Genomic DNA, 25,353 nt, shown 5'->3' with positions numbered 1-25,353 from the left:
AGATTTTGGTCCAAAGTGGTTGAGAATTCCTTCATATCTTCCCTGTAGAGAAAGGCACAGTTTTCACTGAAGTGGTTTCCTGATGGCAAATTTGATTTCCAAAGCTTAATAAGCAGTAGATGTTCTTGTCCCTCCTATGATGGAATCAGTAGTTTGCAAGCTGTTGTCTGCACTGACTGCAGTTTCAAAGTCTTTTTTTTTTAGATAGCTGCTAACTAAATCAGAAACAAAGTTCCTGGTTTCTGTGAGGGGATCGAAATTCCTGGTTGTGATAACAGATTTGTGAGAAATCAGCCTATGGCTTAGGTTGCTCAGGAAACACAAGCTGATTGGGGAAAAAAAAACAAACACCTGGCTGAGACGTCAAATTTTAGCCAATGGTCAGAATAGGTAGGGCTCGAAAGGTTTGGTTTTTTTTTAGCAGAAGAACAGGGCAGTGGCTGTGTAGCTTGAGAAGGAGAGCAAAGAGGAGCAGCACTGTGCAAGAACTGGAAAGGTCTGCCTTTGGTAAAGAGTAAAGAAAAAGAATAAAGAATTAGCTCTGAAGAAGAGTCATGCAGACTTGAAACATTAACTGTCTTTCTCTCCACAGATGCTGTCAGACCTGAGTTTTTCCAGCATTTTTTGTTTTTGGTGCCTTTAGTGGGCATTGTATCTATATAACTCAGGGGTTGTCAGATGGGGTTGAGGGCCTAATTCCTGTGCAAACAAAGGGACTGAAAGTCTACCTGGGAAGAACAGAGTTTTGTGTAGGGACAACCTGAGCAATCTGAGTTTTATCTTTATTGTATCTACTATTTAAAAAGAGTAGCTTATGGTTTCTACTGAACACCATTTGCCTTTTAATTCATGTTTATGTTGATTTGAGTTTGATTTTTATAGTAAAAGTTCTGGCAAGTGAAATTTTGTCCATGGAGTTTTTCTGTTAGAGTCAGTTGGGAAGTTTGGTTCTTTCATATTAGTGATCTCCACAGGGATCATAACTCTCCCCACCTCTTAAGCATGGACTAACATATCCTTGGGGATACCGCTATCTTCCGTACTGTGCACATGCCCAAGTCACCAAAGCTTGCATGCTTGCTCTAGAAAAGACTGCTTCATTGCTGACTGTCTTTCTATGTTGATGTCAAGGATGCATTGTAGACACCAGAGATGAAAGTTATTGAGCCTTTTTTCTTTGTTGGTGTAAGTTGTCCAGTCTTCACTGTTATACAGCAATGTGTTGAGGATACAGGCCTTAAGGCCAAGAAAATAGGGCGCTCAAAGCTCCCATTCAAGGACACTATCAAAAAGATACGAAAAGCTTCAACAAATACAACAATGGGAAACTCTACCTGATACACGATGCAAATGGTGGCATCAGCCATGAGAAAACATTCACCACTGCCACAACATCTGGTTTCAAAAATTCCAAAGCAGATACCAGCAAAGGAGCCATCAGCAGAAATCATCCCTTACCACCAGCAAGAGGTAACTCGGTGTGTGACACTTGTGGAAGACTTTGCCTTTCCAGAATCGACTTGTTCAGCCATCCAAATAAGTGATGATCTCATCTAACCTCATCAAAGTTCTGAGGCTGCATTCCCATCATCTCTCGCAGGTGAAAGGATGCCAACCAAAGGTAGCTCTATTCTACTCCAGCCCTACAACCCTCAGAGATGTGTGTGTTTCATTTCCTTGTACATACCCAATTTCTATTAGTCCATCGTTGACAGCCATGTTTTAGCTACCAAGGCCCTGGAATTCACTCCCTAAATCTCTACATTTTTCTACTCACCTTTAAGACATTCTTAAAACCTACTTATTTGACCAAGCTTTTGAACATTTAGCCCAATATTTCCAATGTGCCTCCATGTGAAATTTTGTTAAACGCTTCTGTGAAGCATGTTGGGATTGCATTAAAGTCACTATATATATGCGCAAATTGTTGTTGGGCACATATAGGTACTTCAATTTTTGTATGTTTGAAATTAAAATGGTGAAAAGGAGACCGTGGAAAGTGTTTTTTGATCAGTGAATGCTACACTTCCTGACTGAATGGTAGTAAAAGTTTGTTATGTAACTATAGTGTGTGTGCGCGTGTGTGTGTGTGCGTGCGCGTGTGTGCGTGCGCGTGTGTGTTTATAATGTATTTCTCTTCAGCTTCGTCCAATCCGCGGTCTGAAAGCTGAAACCACAGAGACAAAGAAAGGCTGAGCAGTATCAGTAGGCTCCAATGTCTTTGCTGTAGAGCAGCAATAAACAATCAATCAGATACTGGACCATGCAGCAAAATCAGAACATAAAAGAGGAAGTCATTATCAAACTATATTCTATTCCAATGTATCATAGAAATTACAACACAGGAACAGGGCATTTGGCGCAACAGGTCCATGTCGGTGTTTATATTCCACATAAGCCTTCTCTCATCCCTCTTCTCAACCGGTCAGCATACCCTTCCATTCCTCCTTTCTCATTCATGTATTTATCAAGCTTCCTTTAATGCATCTAATGCTAATGTTCCATTGTCTAACCACTCTCTGGATATAGATATTTCTCCTGAATTCTTTATTGGATTTATTAGTGTCTATCTGAAATTTATATCCCCTAGTTTTGGTATCACCCCCACAAGAAGAAACATCTCTATATCTGGAAAAACTCAGCAGGTCTGGCAGCATCGGCGGAGAAGAAAAGAGTTGACGTTTCGAGTCCTCATGACCCTTGGATTTCCAGCATCCGCAGTTTTTCTGTTTTTATCTCTATATCTTGCCTATTGAATCCTTTCATAGATTTAAGGGCCTCTGTCATTTTTACTGGATATGTTAATTCCTGGCAGCCTGCCTTCAACTCTGTTAAACATCGCCTGGTATGACTCAGGAGTCCCACTCTGGCATGGCAGTCTCTGCTGCCTTTGCTGCAGATGTAGGCAGTGGGCTGAGAAGATGCAGTTTCTCTGGCCCCTGCTTCCTCTGGCCCTCTTCTCAGCCAGCTGAACTTTTTGTTTCTGCTCACCCCTTCCAAACAGTCAGCCTCCAGAGGACTTGACCATCAGCAACTGTCTCTCAGATGTCAATATCTGCCATCTTCATATCTTATTTGCGGGGGCTCTTCTCATGGAGGTATAGACACCCAGCAGGTTGCGACCCAGTGGCCAGTTTATTGTACTGAAGTCTTTGGGTATCTGATCGTCATCCATCTGATGATCGTGACCAAGCCAGCAGAGACAGTTGCTGGCTTAGCAATGAGTGTATGATGACAGAATTAGCATACTAATTCAGCACCTCTGGGGTGGTGATCTTATTCTGCCAAGAGGTGCCGAGGATACTTCTGAGACAGTGAAAGTAGAAACTGTCAGCACACTGCCTCTTCTTCAGCAAGTCCTAAGCTCTGCCTCCTCAAGGCGACACAGAAACTGGTACCCTCATGGCCCCAGGCTAAAGCTTCAGAGGAACTTTGGGGTTTGGTTCCCAGGTATGCAGTGTGGAGGCCCAACAACATGGGGACACACCATAGCACTCGTGGATATTGTAAAATAGAGGGTATATTAATGGACCAGTAACCCAGAAGCCTGGATGAATGATTCCACAGAGACAAGTTCAAATCCCAGCAATTGAGGAGTATAAATTCAGTTAATTAAATAAGTATGGAATAAAAAGCTCATATCCACAATGGTGACCGTAAAACTACCAGACTGTCATGAAAACCCATCACTGATGTCCTCAAGGCCAGGAAAACGACCTGCTTTATCCAGTCTGATCTATATGTGACTCCAGATCCACATCAACGTGATTGACTCTTAAGTGCCCTCTGAAATGGCCTAGTAAGCCACTCAAGGCAGCAGCTCACTGCCACCTTCTCAAGTACAATTATGATGGGCAATAAATGCTGCCAACAATGTTCACATCCCACGGTTGAATTTTAAAAAGTAACACCAAAACACAAGGGAGGCATTTAAGTCCTAAATGTTTCAGAGGATTACTAATAGGGCCTGAATTATGAAGACTAGAACAATTTAAGTTTTTCAGCATTGCAAGCAAGGAACTGAGAGACAACCTCATATATGTAAAGTGACAAATAACAAACATCCAGAACATGACTTCAAATCAAACCATGGCAAAAGGACAAAGTGATGAGGTTCAAGTTCACAAGAAGCAAATTTGGGATTCATGTCTATACTCTCAATGGGTGGCATGGAGGTGGAAGGGAGGGAGAGATGGGCTGCAGTCAATCAGGGTTCCCTATCTTCAGTTTTTCTGTCAAGTGTTTAGTCGAGTCCCCCCCAGATACAGGGGTAGAATTCAAGAGTTGAACAAAATTGAGCTATTCAGGAAGAAGTGATTGGCATGCAACAGGAGACAAAAAAATTCATTGTGCATCATTCACTTTTTCTTTTGAAACATTGAATGCATTTGGTAAGGAAATGGTGACTGGGGAAGCCTAAGCTTTGGCAGTCTGTAGTCCTGCTCTTCACCTTACTGGAAACGTTACAATGGTTCTGCCCATGACTTCTGACTCCAAATCAAAAAAAAAATCCATTCAAAGCTTTTAACCACAACTGAGCAGCCTGGTTCTTTAGTATATCAAGACATGAAATGGTTCTGGTGAGAGATAATAAAAAAAAGCTCAGGCCATATTTAACAGGACATGCCTGGCAAGCTAAATGGAAGAGTTCAAGATGAATGAGAACCTACCGATTTTCACAACTGTTGGTTGGAGGGAAGAAATGCTCCAATGGTGCAAGAAGCAGCATTGTAAAGACACTTTAAAAAATAACCTCTCAGGTGAGGCTTTCTTGTACTAACATTACAGTGCAGAACTGGGCCATAAAGCTCAACTTGATTGAAGTTTATAAGATCCTGAACAATCTCGACAAGGTGGACATGGAAAGGGTGTTTCCTCTTGTGGGTTAGTCCAGAAGTAGGGGGCACTGGTTTAAAATTAGGGATCGCCTGTTTAGGGCAGAGACGAGGAGAAATTTTTTCCTGAGGGTTGTGCGACTTTGGAACACTCTGTCTCAGAAGGCGGTGGAAGCAGTCATTGAATACTTTTAAGGAGGATTGATTCCCTTGCCTAACAAGAATCTAACGTTATCGGGGATAGATGGGAATGTGGAATTTGAAACAAACAAATCAGCAATGATCGCAGGCTTGAAGGGCTGAATAGCTCCTGTTTCATATGTTAGTGTGTTCAAAATCTGTTTGAGCAAAATCAAATCCATTCTTTTACCAAGTGACTTTCAGGTTCTCTCTGACTGATTGTCCAAAGTCAATCCAAGGACAAAGCATTATTGCATTGGCAACCAGCCAATGGTCTGATATCCAGACGCATAGGAAGCATTCCTTACAAAGCCCACAGCTGTGAAATGACAGATACCAATGCTGAATCTTCCCTGATCCCAATTTAGACTTCAAGCTTATATATACACAGAAATAAAACACACACTGTTATACACCTGAAGCCTGTATGAATAGGCATTAAATAAAAGGGTTTAGATGCAGCTGTCTTTTTATTAAAAAAAAACCCATATTCAGACCTATTTTTCCCACCTTTGCAGGTTCTGCCATCTTTGTATTTCGCAATCTTGTCGATGCAAATTCTCAGTGTTACAACATGGGGAACAGGCCAATCAATTACTTGGATAATAACAAAAAACTGCGGATGCTGGAAATCCAAAGCAAAAACAGAATTACCTGGACAAACTCAGCAGGTCTGGCAGCATCGGCGGAGAAGAAAAGAGTTGACGTTTCGAATCCTCATGACCCTTCAACAGAACCGCTGAAGGGTCATGAGGATGCGAAACGTCAACTCTTTTCTTCTCAGCCAATGCTGCCAGACCTGCTGAGTTTGTCCAGGTAATTCTGTTTTTGCAATCAATTACTTGCATTGTTATCCTATAAATCTTTCAGATGGTAATAAATAGATCTTGTTGCTGGAAGCTGCCATTGGGAAGCAGGCAAGAGCCAGCTTTAAATTGGAGAAGATTTCAAGAGCCTAGAGGTCCTAGAAAATAGCTTTTCACCATTGGAATTGGACTTATAATCAAGGGGTCTGGATAATGTACACCATGAGAAGCTAATTCATCTTTTGTTGAAGAAGAGCACACAGGCTGCGTTTGAAGCTGTGGGCAAGGAGGGAGATAAATTCACCTGTGGAAATATTATTTCAGTGAACAAGTGGTCAATCTATGAAACAAGCTCCCTCAGAAGACGGTTCTTTTATTGATTCGTTCACAAGATGTGGGCATCACTGGCTAGGCCAGCATTTATTGCCCATCCCTAATTGCCCTTGTGATGGTGGTGGTGAGCTGCCTCCTCAAACCGCTGCAGTCCATGGTGCAGGTACACCCACAATGCTGTTAGGGAGGGAGTTCCAGGATTTTGATCCAGTGCCAGTGAAAGAACGGCGACATATTTCCAAGTCAGGATGGTGTGTGGTTTACAGGGGAATTTTCAGGTGGTGGTGCTCCCATGCATTTCAGAGAATCACATTTGCCAACCTTGTCCTTCTAGGTGGTAGAGGTCATAGATTTGGAAGGTGCTGGCGAAGGAGACTTGGTATGTTGGAGTGCTTCTTGCAGATGCTACACAATGTTGCCACTGTTCGTCGGTGGTGCAGGGAGTGGCTGTTTGCAGATGGGGTGCCAATCAAGCGGATTGCTTTGCCTGGATGGTGTCAAGCTTCTTGAGTGTTGCTGGAGCTGCACTCATCCAGGCAAGTTGAGAGTATTCCATCACACTCCTGACTTGCCCTTTGTGAATGCTTGACAAGCTTTGGGGAGTCAGGTGGTGAGTTACTTGCTGCAGAATTCCTAACCTCTGACCTGCTCTTGAAGTTATGGTATTTATATGGCCAGTCCAGTTCGCTTTCTAGTAAATGGTAACCCTCAGGATGTTAATCGTGAGGGATTCAGCAATGGCAATGCCATTGAATGTCAAGAGAAGATAGTTAGATTCTCTCTTGCTGGAGGTGGTCATCACCTGGCATTTATGTGGAAAAGCAGCAAGTACCAATTCATTTATTTTAGATAAGATTTAAGAAATTTGGGGAGTAGGTCAAACAGCTTCTCCAGGCTGCTCTGCCATTCATTAAAATGTGAGTCATCATCTACTACAACTCTACTTTCCCACCCTATCCCCACACCTTTTGATTTCTTTGAAGTCCAAAAATCGATCGATCTCTGTCTTTAATAAATTCACCAACCGTGCATTCACTGCCAACTTTCAGAAAATATTTTGGGATTAAAGTATATGCGAGTAATTTGTGCCATGCTATAATGAGTACTTGGGAGGAACAGATGACCTTGGACCTATAATCCCCACCTCTCTCCACCATTGCACAAAGTACATTGTTCATGTGCAGAGCTAATACCAGAGCTGAGAGTTTATAACTGTCAGGAAGACTGAACTGACAGGAAAAAGAGAAGGCTGAGGAGTGACCTGATCGAGGTCTTTAAAATTATGAAAATGTTTTGATAGGGTGGACATGGGGATGATGCTTCCACTTGTGGAGCCCAAAATTATGGGTCATAATTATAGACAGTCATTAATAAATCCAATACAGAAATTCAGGAGAAACTTCTCCACCCAGAGAGTGGTTAGAATGTGGAATTCATTACGACATGGAGTAGTTGAGGCAATTGGCATAGATGCATTTCAGGGAAAGCTAGATAAACACGAAGGAGAAAGAAATAGCTGTGTCAAATGGCTGTTTCTATGCTGCAAATTCCAAGGTTAGCTAGTTTGACTAAGGCTCTTCACTTCACAGCACAGTTTCAGTCCTCCTGACCCCCTTAACAGGGCAGTCAAGAATCATTAAGCTGCACATTTGCGAAGATATCCTGCCACATGTCTTCTTGACCCGAGATCAGGTTAATTGACTTATCTGTAAGTCAAGAGTAAGAAATGTTGATTCTGCTGCTAACTGTGCCTTCATACAAGAATCAATCCACTGACAAACCCAATCCATTGACAAACCCAATTCACTGCCAAACCCAAGTTAACCTGCTGAATTATCATTTTTTGCTAGTCAGGCAATAAAGATTTATTAAACTACAAATGTTCTATAATTTGAATCTCCAATTCCCCTTTTTCTAATCATTCAGTAATTGGTGATATAAAACCTATTCACTGTCACTCAAGCAATGATTACTTGCCAAGAAACCTTTAAGGCTCTCTTTTAAGAATTAAACCAGTACAATTTAATGTTGTGTGAAGCTTTTTTTTGCTGAGATACTCCGATGTACGAGAGTCCTTAATTCATCGCATCAAATTGGTGACAGACCCATAACTACAAGCAGTTGACCAATCCATTGCTCAACTCAAAAGTATAGTCACCACACACAACTCGAATTGGAAAGGTCAGAGTCTAAAATTATACAGTTGGGTATTCAAATGTCCAATGTAAAAACTTGACAAGGTCACATTTTACTCCAATCTTGAGAGTCAGGAACAAGAATAGGTTATTCAGCCCCTCAGGCCTGTTCTGCCATTCAATTAGATCATGGCTGATCTGTACCTTAACTCCATTTACCACCCTTGGTTCCATAACTATTAATAACTTTACATAGCAAAAAATCTATCAAGCTCAGTTTTTTAAAATTTCAATTGACCCCAATCTCAACAACTCTAAATTCCTTTTCGTGAAGATGCGCTTCAGCCTTCAAGAGCATGGTTCTAATTTTTAGCTTTTGCCCCCTTGTCCTGGACTCCCCCAGAGAAAATAATTTTGCTCTATTTGACCTAACAAATCCTTTACTCATCTTAAACATGTCTTAAAATCGTCTTGGCTCATTTGGAAGCACTTTTTTTTAATACTTATTTACAGGATATGGGCATCGCTGGCTAGGCCAGCATTTATTGCCCATCCTTAATTGCCCTTGAGCAGGTGTTGTTACCGATACCGTGGATTGTGGGTTCAAACTTCAATCATAACACAGAGAGTGCACATTGCTGGAGGTGCCATTCTTTGGCTAAGGCATTCAATTTACTGCAAAAACAAAACACTATGGATGCTGGAATCTGAAATAAAAGCAGAAAATTTCTGGAAATACTCAGCAAGTCTGGCAGCATTTGTGGAGTGAGAAACAGAGTTAACATTTCAGTTCTGTGACCTGAGAAAGGTTCTGTTTCTTTTTCCACAGATGCTGCTAGGCCAGCTAAGTATTTCCTGAATTTTCTGTTTTTAATTCAACTCATGGAGCTATCTACCCATTCCAGTGCTTCAGGTAGCTCTCATGACACAATTCAAACAACGGGAGCTTCCCTCAGTGTGCAGGTCAACGTTTATCAACCAGGAGCACCAAAAGAGATCAACTTAGGGAGATTACAAAACAGATTACAATTTGGGGAAATTGCAGAAAGAAGAACAGCTGATGCCTTTAGCTGTATAATTTTAAGTGCACAAGGTAATTTGCTATGAAGTGTTTTGTGACATTTCTGACAGATGTAGATTCTTCTTCGGGGAGCACACTGGGATTCATTTCAGAACTCTAAACTCATATCAATCATGATCTGATTGACTGGCGGGGCAGGATTGAGGGGCCGAATGGCCTACTCCTTATGTTCACGTAGTCTATGCTAACAGGGTTTGAGTTGTATTATCCAAGATGGGGGCAGTAGGTTTGAAGTACTTCCACTGCCCTTTAGTAAAACGCTTTCCAACTGTGCAGAATTTTTTAAAAATGAACTTGTATTTATATTGTGCGTTTCAGAACCTCAGGATGCCCCAAAGTGCTTCACTGTCAATACAGTATTTTTTCCAACTGCTGTCATTGTTGTTAACAAGGACATTTGGCACCAGTTCGTGCAATGTTACAATCCAGTTAAGGACCATTAATGTTTGGAAAGAAATCTAAAAACCTTGTTATAACCAATTTAACCATACCACAAGATCTCACTTTTTTTTTAAAAAAACACAGATTTTGTGTAAAAAGGAACTGAATACAACCACTATTAACAATATGGTTTATAACTATATTTATTATGCATTCAGGTTTACTTCTTACTTCCAAGAATTCTCTTATAAGCCAATTCAATCTTAAAGTTGTTTACTTCTGTAGGGATGACCCATAAGAATGCCACAGTCCTCTGGAGAATTCTCCTCAGCAGTAAAACTTTCATTCACCGTCACTTGATCTGTGGATGCCTCAGCCTCTTGTTCTGGTTACTTTTCAATACTTTCAAGCTAATCTGCTTGTTGCTTTCTCCAGCACAAGACACTGAAGAGGAGCACTGTAGATTCTTCTACTGGTTTCAAACTAGGCAATCTTCCAGCTTCTGTTCCCTCATAAAATTCAAATTAAGATTAAACTTTACCTACATTCCACATGTTGATTGATGAAGTTAGTATTTTTTTTTACTCTGCACACAGTGGCGCTGTCTTGGTGAAGTGCAAATCACATGAGGTACAAACTGCAACTAACTTTTTCCAGCAAACACATAAATTGCAACCAGAGACCTTCCCTAAGCTCCACCCATCTCCATAATATCATAAAAGAGATAAAAACAAAAAACTGCGGAAGATCTGCCAATGCTGCCAGACCTGCTGAGTTTTTCCAGGTAATTGTTTTTGTCCATAATATCGTAGTCTATTCTGGGATGTCCTCCAACTGACTTTTAGATTAATTATTCCTCATTTACAATTTATTCTTTGATCTGACGAAGTAAATGGGTATTACAACTTTCAGGGTTTACTGAATGCTTTTAAACTAATTCAACAATACCTCCCAAAACAAAAGCAATTCTCTGGACTGTACTTCTTGCAAGCACTGCAGACATGACGTTTCCAATTCTTCAGCTAAGTAAGCTCACCAACTTTTGTTTTATAACTCTCTCTCTCTTCTATCCTGAATTTATTGAACAAACATGAGTGACCTCTTGAACTGCCATTTCATGAGGTATTCTGGCAATCTCTAAAGCCCAGCATTTTAATTACCTTACTTTTACAACAATAATCTTTCCAGAATCAAAAATGACCTCCAAATTATTAATTAGAATCATGAAATAGATATTCATAACCACAGCAATTACTCAAAATGAGATCATGGCCAGGTAATCTGTTTTAGTGATGTTGATTGGTTTTGACCAACATTGATCCCTCAATGTTCCCTCTAAATTTACTTGGTGCTCAGCGGGCTAAAAACTCCTCTGAGCACAGCTTTATTGTACTGAACTTCCGCAAAGTTATGAATGATCTGTTTATTTCAACATTCCAGATTTCCACGCAACTGCACATGTGCATCTTAGAGGAAACATTGCTCTCCTTCCACATGCCCCATTTCCCCTCGCCCCACCCCCATGCGCGCCCCATTCCCCTTCTCCGCCCTCCACATATGCCCCATTCCCCCTCTCACTCCCAACATGAGCCCCATTCTCCCTCTTACCCCTCCGATGAGCCCCATTCCCCTTCTCCCCCCACACGCATTTGATGTAGTCTATTTGGGCTTCAGCAAGGTTTTTGACAAGGTCCCGCATGGGAGACTGATAACGAAGGTAAGAGCCCATGGGATCCAAGGCAATTTGGCAAATTGGATGAGTGGCAGGAAGCAGAGGGTGACGATCAAGGGGTGTTTTTATGACTGGATGCCTGTGTCAGTGGGGTTCCACAGGGATCGGTGTTGGGTCCCTTGCTGTTTGTGGTATACATAAATAGATTACAGGAGGGTATAGACAGGCTGGTCAGATGGGCCAATCAGTGACAATTGGAATTTAATCCAGATAAGTGTGAGGTGATGCACTTGGGCAGGACAAGCAAGGCACGGGAATACACGATAAATGGTAGGACCCTGGGAAGTACCAAGAATCAGAGGGACCTTGGTGTGCATGTTCACCGGTCCCTTAAGGTAGCGGGACAGGTAGATAAGGTGGTTAAGAAGGCATATGGGGTACTTGCCTTTATTAGCCAAGGCATAGAATATAAGAGCAGGGAGGTTGTGCTGGAACTGTATAAAGCGCTGGTTAGGCCACAGCTAGAGTACTGCATGCAGTTCTGGAATCCGCATTATAGGAAGGATGTGATTGCACTAGAGAGAGTGAAGAGATTTACCAGCATGTTGCCTGGGCTGGAGAGTTTTAGTTATGAGGAGAGATTGGAGTTATGTTCCCTGGAGCAGAGGAGATTGAGGTGTATAAAGTTATGAGGGGCATAGATAGGGTAGACAGGAAGGAACTTTTCCACTTGGTGGAGGGATCATAACCAGGGGGGCATAGATTTAAGGTGAGGTGCAGGAGGTTTAGAGGGGATGTGAGGAAGAATTTTTTCACCCAGAGGGTGCTGGGAATCTGGAACTCACTGCCTGAAAGGTAGAGGCAGAAACCCTCATAATACTTAAGTAGTATTTGGATGCACACTTGCGATGCCATGGCATACAAGGCTATGGGCCTAGTGCTGGAAAATGGGATTAGAATAGTTAAGTATTTGTTTGACTGGTGCAAACCCGATGGGCCGAAGGGCCTTTTCCTGTGCTGTAGACCTCTATGACTCTGCGTGCCCCATTTCCCCCTCCCCCACAATACACACATGCCCCATTCCCCCTCTTTGCCCCCCCCCAGCCATACACACCCCATTCCCCCTTCTTAAAAATCCATTCATCTCACAGAAGTGAAATGAAGCTCAATCTTGTATCTCAACCATTACTCATTAACCAAGACAACTTCATTAACCTACAGTTTCTAGGCTAGTAGATGTCGCTCAGTTAATGCTAAATAGGTCTTCATTGGCCATGCTCCATATACATGATCTATAATCCAATCGACGTCATACATCCCTCAAAGCAGCAAGTCCTCACTGAGGCTAAATCCATTAATCAACTTCATTAGTGACCATTTTTTTTCCGGTTATGATGCACTGTGTCCACTGGATTTATGACCTCCAGTTGCCATGGGCCTTTCTGCTCCAGGTTAAGTCCTGGAATATTGAGAGGTACTGAATGGGGATCACTCCAGAGTTTCGCTCAAATCCAGGGCTGGCAACCAGATGCTTTGCAGATCCCATCACTTTTATCCAGCTTAGAAGCTACCCTGACTACACAGGCCACCAGCTACCAGGGAATTTTCCCCAAGTCTTTCCAATTCAGAACACATTTGTCTGATGAATCTGGAGCATGCTTGCCTTCTGAAGCTGAGTCTCTATTAGGGCTCAGACTTTGTCCACCTGCTTGCCTCCTGCCCTTTCAACAGTGCACTGCTCACTTCCAGAAACACCTCCCCACCCCAGTACATGGGCTTACTGTTCCCCAATCACAGATTCCCTCTCTCCGAAACTCGCTGCTCCTCCAATCACAGATTCCCTCTCTCCGACACTTGCTGATCCTCTAATCACAGATTCCCTCTCTCCGACACTCGCTGATCCTCCAATCACAGATTCACTCTCTCCGACACTCGCTGATCCTCCAATCACAGATTCCCTCTCTCCGACACTCGCTGATCCTCCAATCACAGATTCCCTCTCTCCAACACTCGCTGCCCCTCCAATCAGATTCCTTTGCTCCCACTCTCATTACTCCACCAATCGCAAATGGACTTTCTCATATGCTGTCCAGCCTCTCTCACTTTTGATGTTGGAATCTGATGCACAGTCCCGAGCCCCACTTGCTGTGAGTGGCCTGTTTATTCCAATGCATGCTTTATTCCATATTGCTTCTCAGCTGCACACACCTCTTAAAGGGAACATTAGTCAGGACACTGGACAGAACCTCACCCACCGTCGTTCTGCTTCAAAAAGTACCATGGGATCTTTTTTGTTCTGCTGAGAGCAAAGACAGGATCTAAGTTTAACATCTCTTCCAAAAGATGGCATTTCTGACAGCACTCTCAGTACTATACTGAGGTGCCTGCCAAGTTTTTGTGCTCAAATGTCTGGAGTTCTGAAATATTCATCTCAACACAAACACTGAACTTTTCTACATGCAAATGGGAAGCACTACACTATTTAACACTATTTTGGAAATGGTGTTGAAAAAGGAAATTTTTCTCACACCAAGAACAAGATGACAACATCAACATTTCCTGATGAAGAGCTGGTTCACAAGAATGTAAACACAGGAAAGACCTAACAAATAGCTGTCACTATGTGAGAGACTTCAAATACAATTCCAGCCCACAAGTTGCAATTGCAGATAGCAGCATTTCATCGCGCTGATGAATCAGTGTCTACAATTAGACACGGTGAACATGAGCAAAATGCTCCTATTCAGCAGCTCTTTGCCTTGGTACATTACCACACTAAGCTACAGAAACGTACAGCAGATTTGGTACTCACTCACTTACCAACCCCTGGCTACTACCACCAGGACCCGAGTTACTTGACAATCAGCCATTCAATAAACTTAAGAAATTACAACATAGAAACAAGCCATTCAGTGTTTACCCTCCACCTGAGCAGTTGCTTTAACCTCAGGTATTCCCTCGATTCTTATTTCCTTCGCTTCCATTTATTTCCGCCATCCATCTAACCTATTTTTAAATGTTGACACTGTGTCTGATTCAATCATGCTTCAATCACTAAATTCAATTGCGCATTCCACCATCACACTATATAAGAAAAACGTTCTGCTTTCTATCCTAAACATTTAATTTTATTCCTATAAGCCCTCCTTTCAAGACCCCTCATCCACTGGAACAAAACAAATCACTTTATCAACTCTGTCCAATATCTTAATTCTACATGTCTGGAATCATAGAATAATATAGAAACCTCTTCTGATTGGTTAGTCCTGCTGCCTTGCTCTTTCCCCATAATCCTGCAGTTTTTTTTTCATGCACATATTTATCCAATTCCCTTTTGAAGGATAGGATTGAATCTGCATGCACCATCCCATCAGGCAGTGCATTCCAATTCCTAAGTCATTACCTCAAGAAGTTTTTATTCATGTCGGCTCTGGTTCTTTTGCCATTCATCTTAACTTGGTTCTCTGTTCATTGATCTATCACCCACTGAGAACAGTTTCTCTGTTTTTACTCTATCTAAACTCTTTCTGGTTTTAAAACTTAAAAAGAAACTTGCATTTATATAGTATCTTGAACAACCTCAGTATGTCCCAAAGTGTGTTACAGCCACTGAGGTACTTTGGAATTCTCATCATAATTGTAATCGAGTCAGAATCATTATGGCACAGGAGGTGGCCATTCAACCCATCCAGTCCATGCTGGCTCTTCGTAAACCAGTCCAATCAGTTCTGTTCCCATTTCCTCACTCTATCCCCATAGGAAATGTAGTGGCCAATTTGCACACACCAAGCACCCAGCAACAGCAATGTGATAATGACCAGATTGTCTGTTTTTCTGATGTTAACTGAGGGATAGGTATTTGCCAGCACACCAGGAATAACTCTCCTGCTCCATTTCAAAATAGGGCCACGGAAGCTTTGACATCCACCTTAGAAGGCAGACTGGTTTAAAGGCTCAACCAGAAGACAGCACCTCTGATAGTGCAGCACTCCCTCAATCCTACACTGGAGTGTCAGCCTGGATTTTTGTGTTCAAGTCCGAGAGTGGTACTTAAACCCACACACCTTCGATTCAGAAGTGAGTGCTACCAACTGACAAATTTCTCAGCACTCTTCTTAACCCTCTATGTTTGAAGAACCTCAGCTTCTCCAGTCTATCCATATAACCAATCTAGTGAATCTCTTCTGTATCCTCTCCAAAGCCTTCTCTTCCTTCCTAAAGTGTGGTGCCTCTAATTGAAATAAAATTACTCCAGCTGGGACTGAACGAGTTTTACAACGGTTGACCTTCTGTGCTTTTGTAGTCTGCCTCTACTTACAAATCACAGGATTCCATATAGTTAACTGCTTTAACTTATCTTGCCAGCTTCAAGGATTTTTACACAAACACCTCCACATCTCTCTCTTCTTGCACAACATTTAAAATTGCATCATTTAGAATATACTATCTCTCCTAACTGTTCCTAACAAACTATCAGCTCCCATTTTTTTTTCACATTGAATTGTATATAGTGTCAACTAAACTCTGTTTTCTATCCCTTAGTTAATTTTATATTCATCTCCTTTTATCCCATGGGCTCCAATTTTCTAAAAATGTGGCATTTCACTAAACTGAGTGTTGAGTGCAGCTCCAACAACACAAGAGCTTGACACCATCCAAGACAAAGCAGCCGCTTGATTGGCACCACAACCACAAACATTCACTCCCTCCACCACCGACACACAGTTGCAGCAGTGTGTACCATGTACAAGTTGCACTGCAGAAACTCACCAAGGCTCCGTAGACAGCACCTTCCAAACCAATGACCTCTACCATCTAGAAGGACAAGGGCAGCAGATAGATGGGAACAACACCACCTGGAAGTTCCCCTCCAAGCCACTCATCATCCTGACTTGGAAATATATTGCCATTCCTTCACTGTTGCTGGGTCAAAATCCTGGAACTCCCTTCCTAACGGCACTGTGAGTGTACCTACACCACATGGACTGCAGCGGTTCAAGAAGGCAGCTCACCACCACATTCTCAAGGGTAATTAGGAATGGTCAATAAATGCTGGCATAGCCAGCAATGCCCATATCCCATAAATGAATTTAAGAAAAACATCAGCTGCACTGCCATCATTCACCCTCTCTGTCATCTCATCAAAAACCTTTACCAAATTATCCTGCAATATCCTCTGTCCTAATTCAAACAACCCTAATTTTTCATATTTGTTTCCACATTTTATTTCCTCATACCAACCATAATCTACACAATACCATATCCATTAGTTCAAATCCTTCCTACAGCATGGGACAAACTATTCTCACATTATCAGTATTTAGAATTACATAGACTTCACAGCACAGAAACAGGCCTAACTTGCCTATGCCAGAGTTTGTGCTCCACAGAAGCCTCGTCCCACCCTACTTCATCGACCCGATCAGCATGCCCCTCTATTCTTTTCTCTCTTACATACTGATCTAGCTTTGTCTCAGCCAATATTTATGGTGCTGAATTTCGCATTCCAACTATCCTCTGCATAATTAAGTTTCTCCTGAATTCCTTACTCAAATAATTAACCATCTTATATTAAGATTCTTATTTTGCTATCCCCATAAGTGGAAATATCATCTTTGTGTCTATTCTATCAAACTTTTCCTTAATTTTAAAGATCTTAGGTATGCCTGCAACCTCCTCTTGTCTAGACAAAACAGCAGCAGATTAATATTTCAATTTTTTCCCATACTAAATTGTTAACTCTGGTTATAAATCCAAAAATTACATTTTAATGAAACAAAAATAAAATCCCGCCCACACAATATTTAATTATTAAGCCACCAGTCCCAAATCCTACGGTTGAGATTTTTCAGGTGTGCTGGCCAGCTCTCTCATCACTCATCTAATATTCTATGAGCAGACATGTATGTTCTATTCGTGCGCACTCTCTCTCGACAGGTGTAGGGCGGTGCTCTGTTTTGCAAAGGAAGCTTGTTATAGTGGGATGTGAGGCCCTGTACAATCAGTCCTCACACATTATGCTAACCTAGTAGTAGCAGTATTGAGGAATTTGACACTGAATAGCACAACTGTAGCAGTTCTGTCGAAGGGTCATGAGGACTCGAAACGTCAACTCTTTTCTTCTCCGCCGATGCTGCCAGACCTGCTGAGTTTTTCCAGGTAATTCTGTTTTTGTCTTTCACTTTCTGTTGGTTTTCATGTTACACTGGAGTACGCAGGGTCTTGCTCCCAGAGACATTTTCCCCCCCCCTTGCAGACAAGCAAATTTATATCAATTAAGCTTTCTCATCTTTGTAATCAAGGTCACTGGCCAAGTATTCTGCCAGCTTTTATGTTAAAATGGCCTTTCCCACTTGAGGCTCTGTTTTTAAATATCTGGTGATCCCAAACCTCCAAATCATCCAGTTTTTACAGATCATATTTTTAAACAAAAAATGTACCACTTCATATTTACTGACATTAAATTCAATGCCATTCTTTTTGCCCATTCTACCATCTTAACACTACCCTTGGTTTCAACTGGTACTCAAAGAATTTTGCGCTTTACAGCCAACAAAGTATACTTTGAAATGTAATCACTGTTGTAAAGTAAGAAACATGCACACAACTTGCACACAAAACTCCTGCAAAGGAGTTTTGAAACAAAGCAATGAGATGTGACGGCATTGGAGACAGTGCAGAAAAGATTCACAAGAATGGTCCCAGGGATGAGGAACTTCACCTACGTAGATAAATTGGAGAAGCTGGAACTGTTTTCCTTGAAGAGAAGGTTGAGAGGAGATTTGCTAGAGACATTCAACATCATGAGGGGTCTGGACAGATTGGGAGAAACTGTCCCCACCCGCGAAAGGATTGAGAACAAGAGGGCACAGATTTCAACTAATTAACAAAAGAAGCAACGGCAACATGAAGTAAAACTTTTTCACGCAGCGAGTGAACGCATTCAAGAGAAAAATGGATTACTATCTGAAAAGGAAAAATGTGCAGGACTACAGGCAGAGAGCAGGGGAATGGCACTAGATAACTTGCTCCTACAGAAAGCTGGTGCAGACACAATGGGCCAAATGGCCTCCTTCTGTGCTGTAACAATTCTGTGATTCTGAATTAAACAGATCATCTGTTTTAGTGATGTAGTATAGGGAATAAATATTGGCCAGGGCACCAGGAGAACTCTCCTGTTCTTCTTTTAGAAAGTGCTGTTGGATCTTTTACTTCCACCTGAGAAGGGACCTTTATTTAACATCTCACCCAAAAGGTGAAATCTTCAACAGCACTGTACTCCCTCAGTACTCCACTGGAGTGAGAGGTTAGATTATGCACCAAAGTCTCAGCAATGGACCAACACCTTTCTGACTCAAAGGCGAGAGTGCTACCCACTAAGTCACGGCTGAATTATTTAATATTTATTGTATCTTTGGACGTTTTAATGTCCCTTTTGGGAAGGTGGGAGGTGGCAAAGAGGAAGGGGAACCTGGTGGGAAGGGATGGGTGATGACTTGTCCCATAGAAAGGAGCGCTGGGGAAATTGCAGAAACAAAGCAACAGTCACGTCCCCTGCTCCACGTCCTGTCACATCCATTGTAATGACAGGTTTCAGACCTGCCTTAGCACAAGGGCTGACAAACACCCGACTTTCAAACAAGCAGTCCAATATTTGCACAGACTGTGTACGATGGTAAACTCAACTCAAAATGTTGGTATTTATTTTCAATAAATCATTTTTACCATGTTTGTTTCTCTGACTTGTGGCATCAATGAATTATTTACTATTTTCAAAGAACTTCTATCAGCAAAGTAAACATCAGATTCCAACCCTTGACCAGTTTTCGATGTGGTGTACAAAGTGTTTCAGAAGGCCGGAACAACTGGGAGGGATTATAATAGCAGTTTGAAAATGTTAAAATAGGCTTTTGGTGCCCAACTTCCCCTTGAGAATTTTACAATGGACTTGCATATAAGCAGGATTGATCCAAAGTAGACAAACTGTTTCCCTGAGAAAATAGGAGTGGGTATAAAGAGAGCAGCAGTGAAACCAAGATGCTCTTTTACTTGGCAATTTAACCAGTGACAGGTGCAGTTTGGCCTGTCAAGACACATGGGCAGAGGCAACAGTACACAAACTGCAGGTCTCAGTCCTGGCAGAGAACACTTTTAAACTAGCACCATTATATAAAATGCACAAATGAAACTGCTGGAAATATAAAGCAGGTCAAAAGAAGAAAAAGCAATACGGCAGGACTGATAACAGTTTAAAAGAGAAATTTTGGTTAGTTAGTTCATTAAAGCTTTAGTAGGGCATATAGTCAGTTAGTTAGGGCTTTAGTTAGTTAGGGGCTTAGCTTTTAGTTCGGGTTCAGTCACTTAGGGATTATGGTTAGGGGTGCAGTTAGTGGTTTAGTTAGGAGTTAACAGTTAGGGATTGTTTATGGTTAGAGATGCAGTTAGTTAGTGGTTTATTTAGGGATTAACAGTTAGGGATTGTTTATGGTTAGGGAGGATGTTAGTTAGTGGTTTATTTAGGGATTAACAGTTAGTTAGGGATTGTTTATGGTTAGGGAGGATGTTAGTTAGTGGCTTATTTAGGGGTTAACAGTTAGGGATTGTTTATGGTTAGGGGTGCAGTTAGTTAGTGGTTTATTTAGGGGTTAACAGTTAGGAATTGTTTATGGTTAGGGGTGCAGTTAGTTAGTGGTTTATTTAGGGATTAACAGTTAGGGATTGTTTATGGTTAGGGGTGCAGTTAGTTAGTGGTTTATTTAGGGGTTAACAGTTAGGGATTGTTTATGGTTAGGGGTGCAGTTAGTTAGCGGTTTATTTAGGGGTTAACAAGCATTGTTTATGGTTAGGGGTGCAGTTAGTTAGCGGTTTATTTAGGGGTTAACAGTTAGGGATTGTTTATGGTTAGGGGTGCAGTTAGTTAGTGGTTTATTTCGGGGTTAACAGTTAGTTTGGGATTGTTTATGGGTTAGGGAGGATGTTAGTGGTTTATTTAGGGTTTAACAGTTAGGGATTGTTTATGGTCAGGGGTGCAGTCAGTTAGTGGCTTATTTAGGGGTTAACAGGTAGTTAGGGATTGTTTATGGTTAGGGAGGATGTTAGTTAGTGGCTTATTTAGGGGTTAACAGTTAGGGATTGTTTATGGTTAGGGGTGCAGTTAGTTAGTGGTTTATTTAGGGGTTAACAGTTAGGAATTGTTTATGGTTAGGGGTGCAGTTAGTTAGTGGTTTATTTAGGGGTTAACAGTTAGGGATTGTTTATGGTTAGGGGTGCAGTTAGTTAGTGGCTTATTTAGGGATTAACAGTTAGGGATTGTTTATGGATAGGGAGGATGTTAGTTAGCAGTTTATTTAGGGGTTAACAGTTAGGCATTGTTTATGGTTAGGGGTGCAGTTAGTTAGCAGTTTATTTAGGGGTTAACAGTTAGGGATTGTTTATGGTTAGGGGTGCAGTTAGTTGGTGGTTTATTTAGGGGTTAACAGTTAGGGATTGTTTATGGTCGGGGTGCAGTTAGTTAGTGGTTTATTTAGGGGTTAACAGTTAGGGATTGTTTATGGTCAGGGGTGCAGTTAGTTGGCAGTTTATTTAGGGGTTAACAGTTAGGGATTGTTTATGGTTAGGGGTGCAGTTAGTCAGCGGTTTATTTAGGGGTTAACAGTTAGGGATTGTTTATGGTTAGGGGTGCAGTTAGTTAGTGGTTTATTTAGGGGTTAACAGTTAGGGATTGTTTATGGTTAGGGGTGCAGATAGTTAGTGGCTTATTTAGGGGTTAACAGTTAGGGATTGTTTATGGTTAGGGGTGCAGTTAGTTAGCAGTTTACTTAGGGGTTAACAGTTAGGGATTGTTTATGGTTAGGGGTGCAGTTAGTTAGTGGTTTATTTAGGGGTTAACAGTTAGGGATTGTTTATGGTTAGGGAGGATGTTAGTTAGTTTATTTAGGGGTTAACAGTTAGGGATTGTTTATGGTCAGGGGTGCAGTTAGTTAGTGGCTTATTTAGGGGTTAACAGGTAGTTAGGGATTGTTTATGGTTAGGGAGGATGTTAGTTAGCAGTTCATTTAGAGGTTAACAATTAGGGATTGTTTATGGTCAGGGGTGCAGTTAGTTAGTGGTTTATTTAGGGGTTAACAGGTAGTTAGGGATTGTTTATGGTTAGGGAGGATGTTAGCAGTTTATTTAGGGGTTAACAGTTAGGGATTGTTTATGGTTAGGGAGGATGTTAGTTAGCAGTTCATTTAGAGGTTAACAGTTAGGGATTGTTTATGGTCAGGGGTGCAGTTAGTTAGTGGTTTATTTAGGGGTTAACAGGTAGTTAGGGATTGTTTATGGTTAGGGAGGATGTTAGCAGTTTATTTAGGGGTTAACAGTTAGGGATTGTTTATGGTTAGGGGTGCAGTTAGTCAGCGGTTTATTTAGGGGTTAACAGTTAGGGATTGTTTATGGTTAGGGGTGCAGTTAGTTAGCGGTTTATTTAGGGGTTAACAGTTAGGGATTGGTTATGGTTAGGGAGGATGTTAGCGGTTTATTTAGGGGTTAACAGTTAGGGATTGGTTATGGTTAGGGAGGATGTTAGTTAGCAGTTTATTTAGGGGTTAACAGTTAGGGATTGGTTATGGTTAGGGGTGCAGTTAGTTAGCAGTTTATTTAGGGGTTAACAGTTAGGGATTGGTTATGGTTAGGGGTGCAGTTAGTTAGCAGTTTATTTAGGGGTTAACAGTTAGGGATTGGTTATGGTTAGGGGTGCAGTTAGTTAGCGGTTTATTTAGGGGTTAACAGTTAGGGATTGGTTATGGTTAGGGGTGCAGTTAGTTAGTGGTTTATTTAGGGGTTAACAGTTAGGGATTGGTTATGGTTAGGGGTGCAGTTAGTTAGCGGTTTATTTAGGGGTTAACAGTTAGGGATTGGTTATGGTTAGGGGTGCAGTTAGTTAGCGGTTTATTTAGGGGTTAACAGTTAGGGATTGGTTATGGTTAGGGGTGCAGTTAGTTAGCGGTTTATTTAGGGGTTAACAGTTAGGGATTGGTTATGGTTAGGGGTGCAGTTAGTTAGCGGTTTATTTAGGGGTTAACAGTTAGGGATTGGTTATGGTTAGGGGTGCAGTTAGTTAGCGGTTTATTTAGGGGTTAACAGTTAGGGATTGGTTATGGTTAGGGGTGCAGTTAGTTAGCGGTTTATTTAGGGGTTAACAGTTAGGGATTGGTTATGGTTAGGGGTGCAGTTAGTTAGCGGTTTATTTAGGGGTTAACAGTTAGGGATTGGTTATGGTTAGGGGTGCAGTTAGTTAGCGGTTTATTTAGGGGTTAACAGTTAGGGATTGGTTATGGTTAGGGGTGCAGTTAGTTAGCGGTTTATTTAGGGGTTAACAGTTAGGGATTGGTTATGGTTAGGGGTGCAGTTAGTTAGCGGTTTATTTAGGGGTTAACAGTTAGGGATTGGTTATGGTTAGGGGTGCAGTTAGTTAGCAGTTTATTTAGGGGTTAACAGTTAGGGATTGTTTATGGTTAGGGGTGCAGTTAGTTAGCGGTTTATTTAGGGGTTAACAGTTAGGGATTGGTTATGGTTAGGGGTGCAGTTAGTTAGCAGTTTATTTAGGGGTTAACAGTTAGGGATTGGTTATGGTTAGGGGTGCAGTTAGTTAGCGGTTTATTTAGGGGTTAACAGTTAGGGATTGGTTATGGTTAGGGGTGCAGTTAGTTAGCGGTTTATTTAGGGGTTAACAGTTAGGGATTGGTTATGGTTAGGGGTGCAGTTAGTTAGTGGTTTATTTAGGGGTTAACAGGTAGTTAGGGATTGTTTATGGTTAGGGAGGATGTTAGCAGTTTATTTAGGGGTTAACAGTTAGGGATTGGTTATGGTTAGGGAGGAAGTTAGTTAGCAGTTCATTTAGAGGTTAACAGTTAGGGATTGGTTATGGTTAGGGGTGCAGTTAGTTAGCAGTTTATTTAGGGGTTAACAGTTAGGGATTGGTTATGGTTAGGGGTGCAGTTAGTTAGCAGTTTATTTAGGGGTTAACAGTTAGGGATTGGTTATGGTTAGGGGTGCAGTTAGTTAGTGGTTTATTTAGGGGTTAACAGGTAGTTAGGGATTGTTTATGGTTAGGGAGGATGTTAGCAGTTTATTTAGGGGTTAACAGTTAGGGATTGGTTATGGTTAGGGGTGCAGTTAGTTAGTGGTTTATTTAGGGGTTAACAGGTAGTTAGGGATTGTTTATGGTTAGGGAGGATGTTAGCAGTTTATTTAGGGGTTAACAGTTAGGGATTGGTTATGGTTAGGGGTGCAGTTAGTTAGTGGTTTATTTAGGGGTTAACAGGTAGTTAGGGATTGTTTATGGTTAGGGAGGATGTTAGCAGTTTATTTAGGGGTTAACAGTTAGGGATTGGTTATGGTTAGGGGTGCAGTTAGTTAGTGGTTTATTTAGGGGTTAACAGGTAGTTAGGGATTGTTTATGGTTAGGGAGGATGTTAGCAGTTTATTTAGGGGTTAACAGTTAGGGATTGGTTATGGTTAGGGGTGCAGTTAGTTAGTGGTTTATTTAGGGGTTAACAGGTAGTTAGGGATTGTTTATGGTTAGGGAGGATGTTAGCAGTTTATTTAGGGGTTAACAGTTAGGGATTGGTTATGGTTAGGGGTGCAGTTAGTTAGCAGTTTATTTAGGGGTTAACAGTTAGGGATTGGTTATGGTTAGGGGTGCAGTTAGTTAGCAGTTTATTTAGGGGTTAACAGTTAGGGATTGGTTATGGTTAGGGGTGCAGTTAGTTAGTGGTTTATTTAGGGGTTAACAGTTAGGGATTGGTTATGGTTAGGGGTGCAGTTAGTTAGCAGTTTATTTAGGGGTTAACAGTTAGGGATTGTTTATGGTTAGGGGTGCAGTTAGTTAGTGGTTTATTTAGGCAGGAATTGTTTATAGTTAGGAGTTTACTGCCCGGCCCTCCATCCTGAAACCGCAAGGAGGGAGCGGGTTAAAGCGCAGTCACTGCCGGAGCCTCTCCTACCTCTGCCGCAGGTCCTCGCTGTACGGCTCCAGGTAGGGATCGAGCTCCAGCAGCTCATCCAGCTGGGCCTCCGCTAGCAACCCCGCCGCCATCTTAGCAACAGAACCGCTTAGCGCTGCCCGAGCAAGCGAACCAGGAAGGCAGAGAAAGAATACCGAGCAACCGCTCACTGGGGGAGGGAGGGAAAAGGAGGAGGAGCTGGAGGGGGGGGGGGCGGGGGGGCGCTGGAGGGGGAGGAGGATGGGCTAGATGGGGAGGGGAGGGGCTGGAGCAGGGGGCGGGGCTGGAGCAGGGGGCGGGGCTAGATGGGGAGGAGCTGGAAGGGTCAGGGGAGGAGCTAGAAGGGAAGGGTCTGGAGATGGGGGAGGGGCTGGAGGATGAGGGGGAGGGGTTGGAGGGGGAGGAATTGGAGGGGAGGGGCTAGATGGGGAGGGGCGGGGCTGGAGCGGAGGAGCCGGAAGGGGCGGGGATGGAGCTAGAGGGGAAGGGGCTGGAGGTGGGGGAGGGGCTGGAAGGGGGAGGGGCTGGAAGGGGCAGGGGAGGAGCTAGAGGGGGAGGGGCTATAGGGGAGTGGCAGGAGGGGGAGGGGCTGAGGCAGTGGAGGGGGTGGGGTTTGAGGACCTGGAAGGAGACTGGAAAGGGAAGGTCTGGAGTGTAGGGAAGTGGCTGAATGGAGTGGGGCTGAGGGGGAGGAGCTCAAGTGAGAGGGGAACAAGTGGAGGGGTTTGAGGAGCTGGAGGAGGAGGAGGGGTGGGAAGGTCTAGGGGCTTAAGTGGGGACTGGCAAGAGAGGGCTGAATGGAGTGGGGTTGAGGAGGAGGGGTTACAGTGGGAGGGGCTAGAGGGGAGCAGTGGGGCTAGATGTCAAGGGTCTAGAGGGGCAGCAGCTAGATGGAGGGGGAAAAGGGAGTGACTGGAGGGAAGTTAGAGGGGCTAGGGTGG

The 25,353-nt window shown here is 42.5% G+C and overlaps 1 protein-coding gene across 4 annotated transcripts in view; it reads right to left on the bottom strand.

The window, feature by feature from the left end:
- gbe1b (glucan (1,4-alpha-), branching enzyme 1b) overlaps window positions 1-24,586 on the bottom strand; it is a 600,154-nt gene extending 575,568 nt beyond the window's left edge. For all 4 annotated transcript variants that reach the window (XM_041211102.1, XM_041211103.1, XM_041211105.1 and 1 more), the window contains exon 1: window positions 24,413-24,586. In XM_041211102.1, coding sequence (XP_041067036.1) covers window positions 24,413-24,504 — 92 coding nt within the window. In that variant the 5' untranslated portion in view covers window positions 24,505-24,586. The remainder of the gene's footprint in view (window positions 1-24,412) is intronic.
- Between the last annotated feature and the right edge of the window lie 767 nt (window positions 24,587-25,353).

The sequence above is a fragment of the Carcharodon carcharias genome, chromosome 18 (genome assembly GCF_017639515.1).
Source record: "Carcharodon carcharias isolate sCarCar2 chromosome 18, sCarCar2.pri, whole genome shotgun sequence".
Lineage (NCBI taxonomy): Eukaryota > Metazoa > Chordata > Chondrichthyes > Lamniformes > Lamnidae > Carcharodon > Carcharodon carcharias.
Note: the sequence above shows the minus strand (reverse complement) of the source record. Positions and strands in the feature narration are given on the sequence as shown.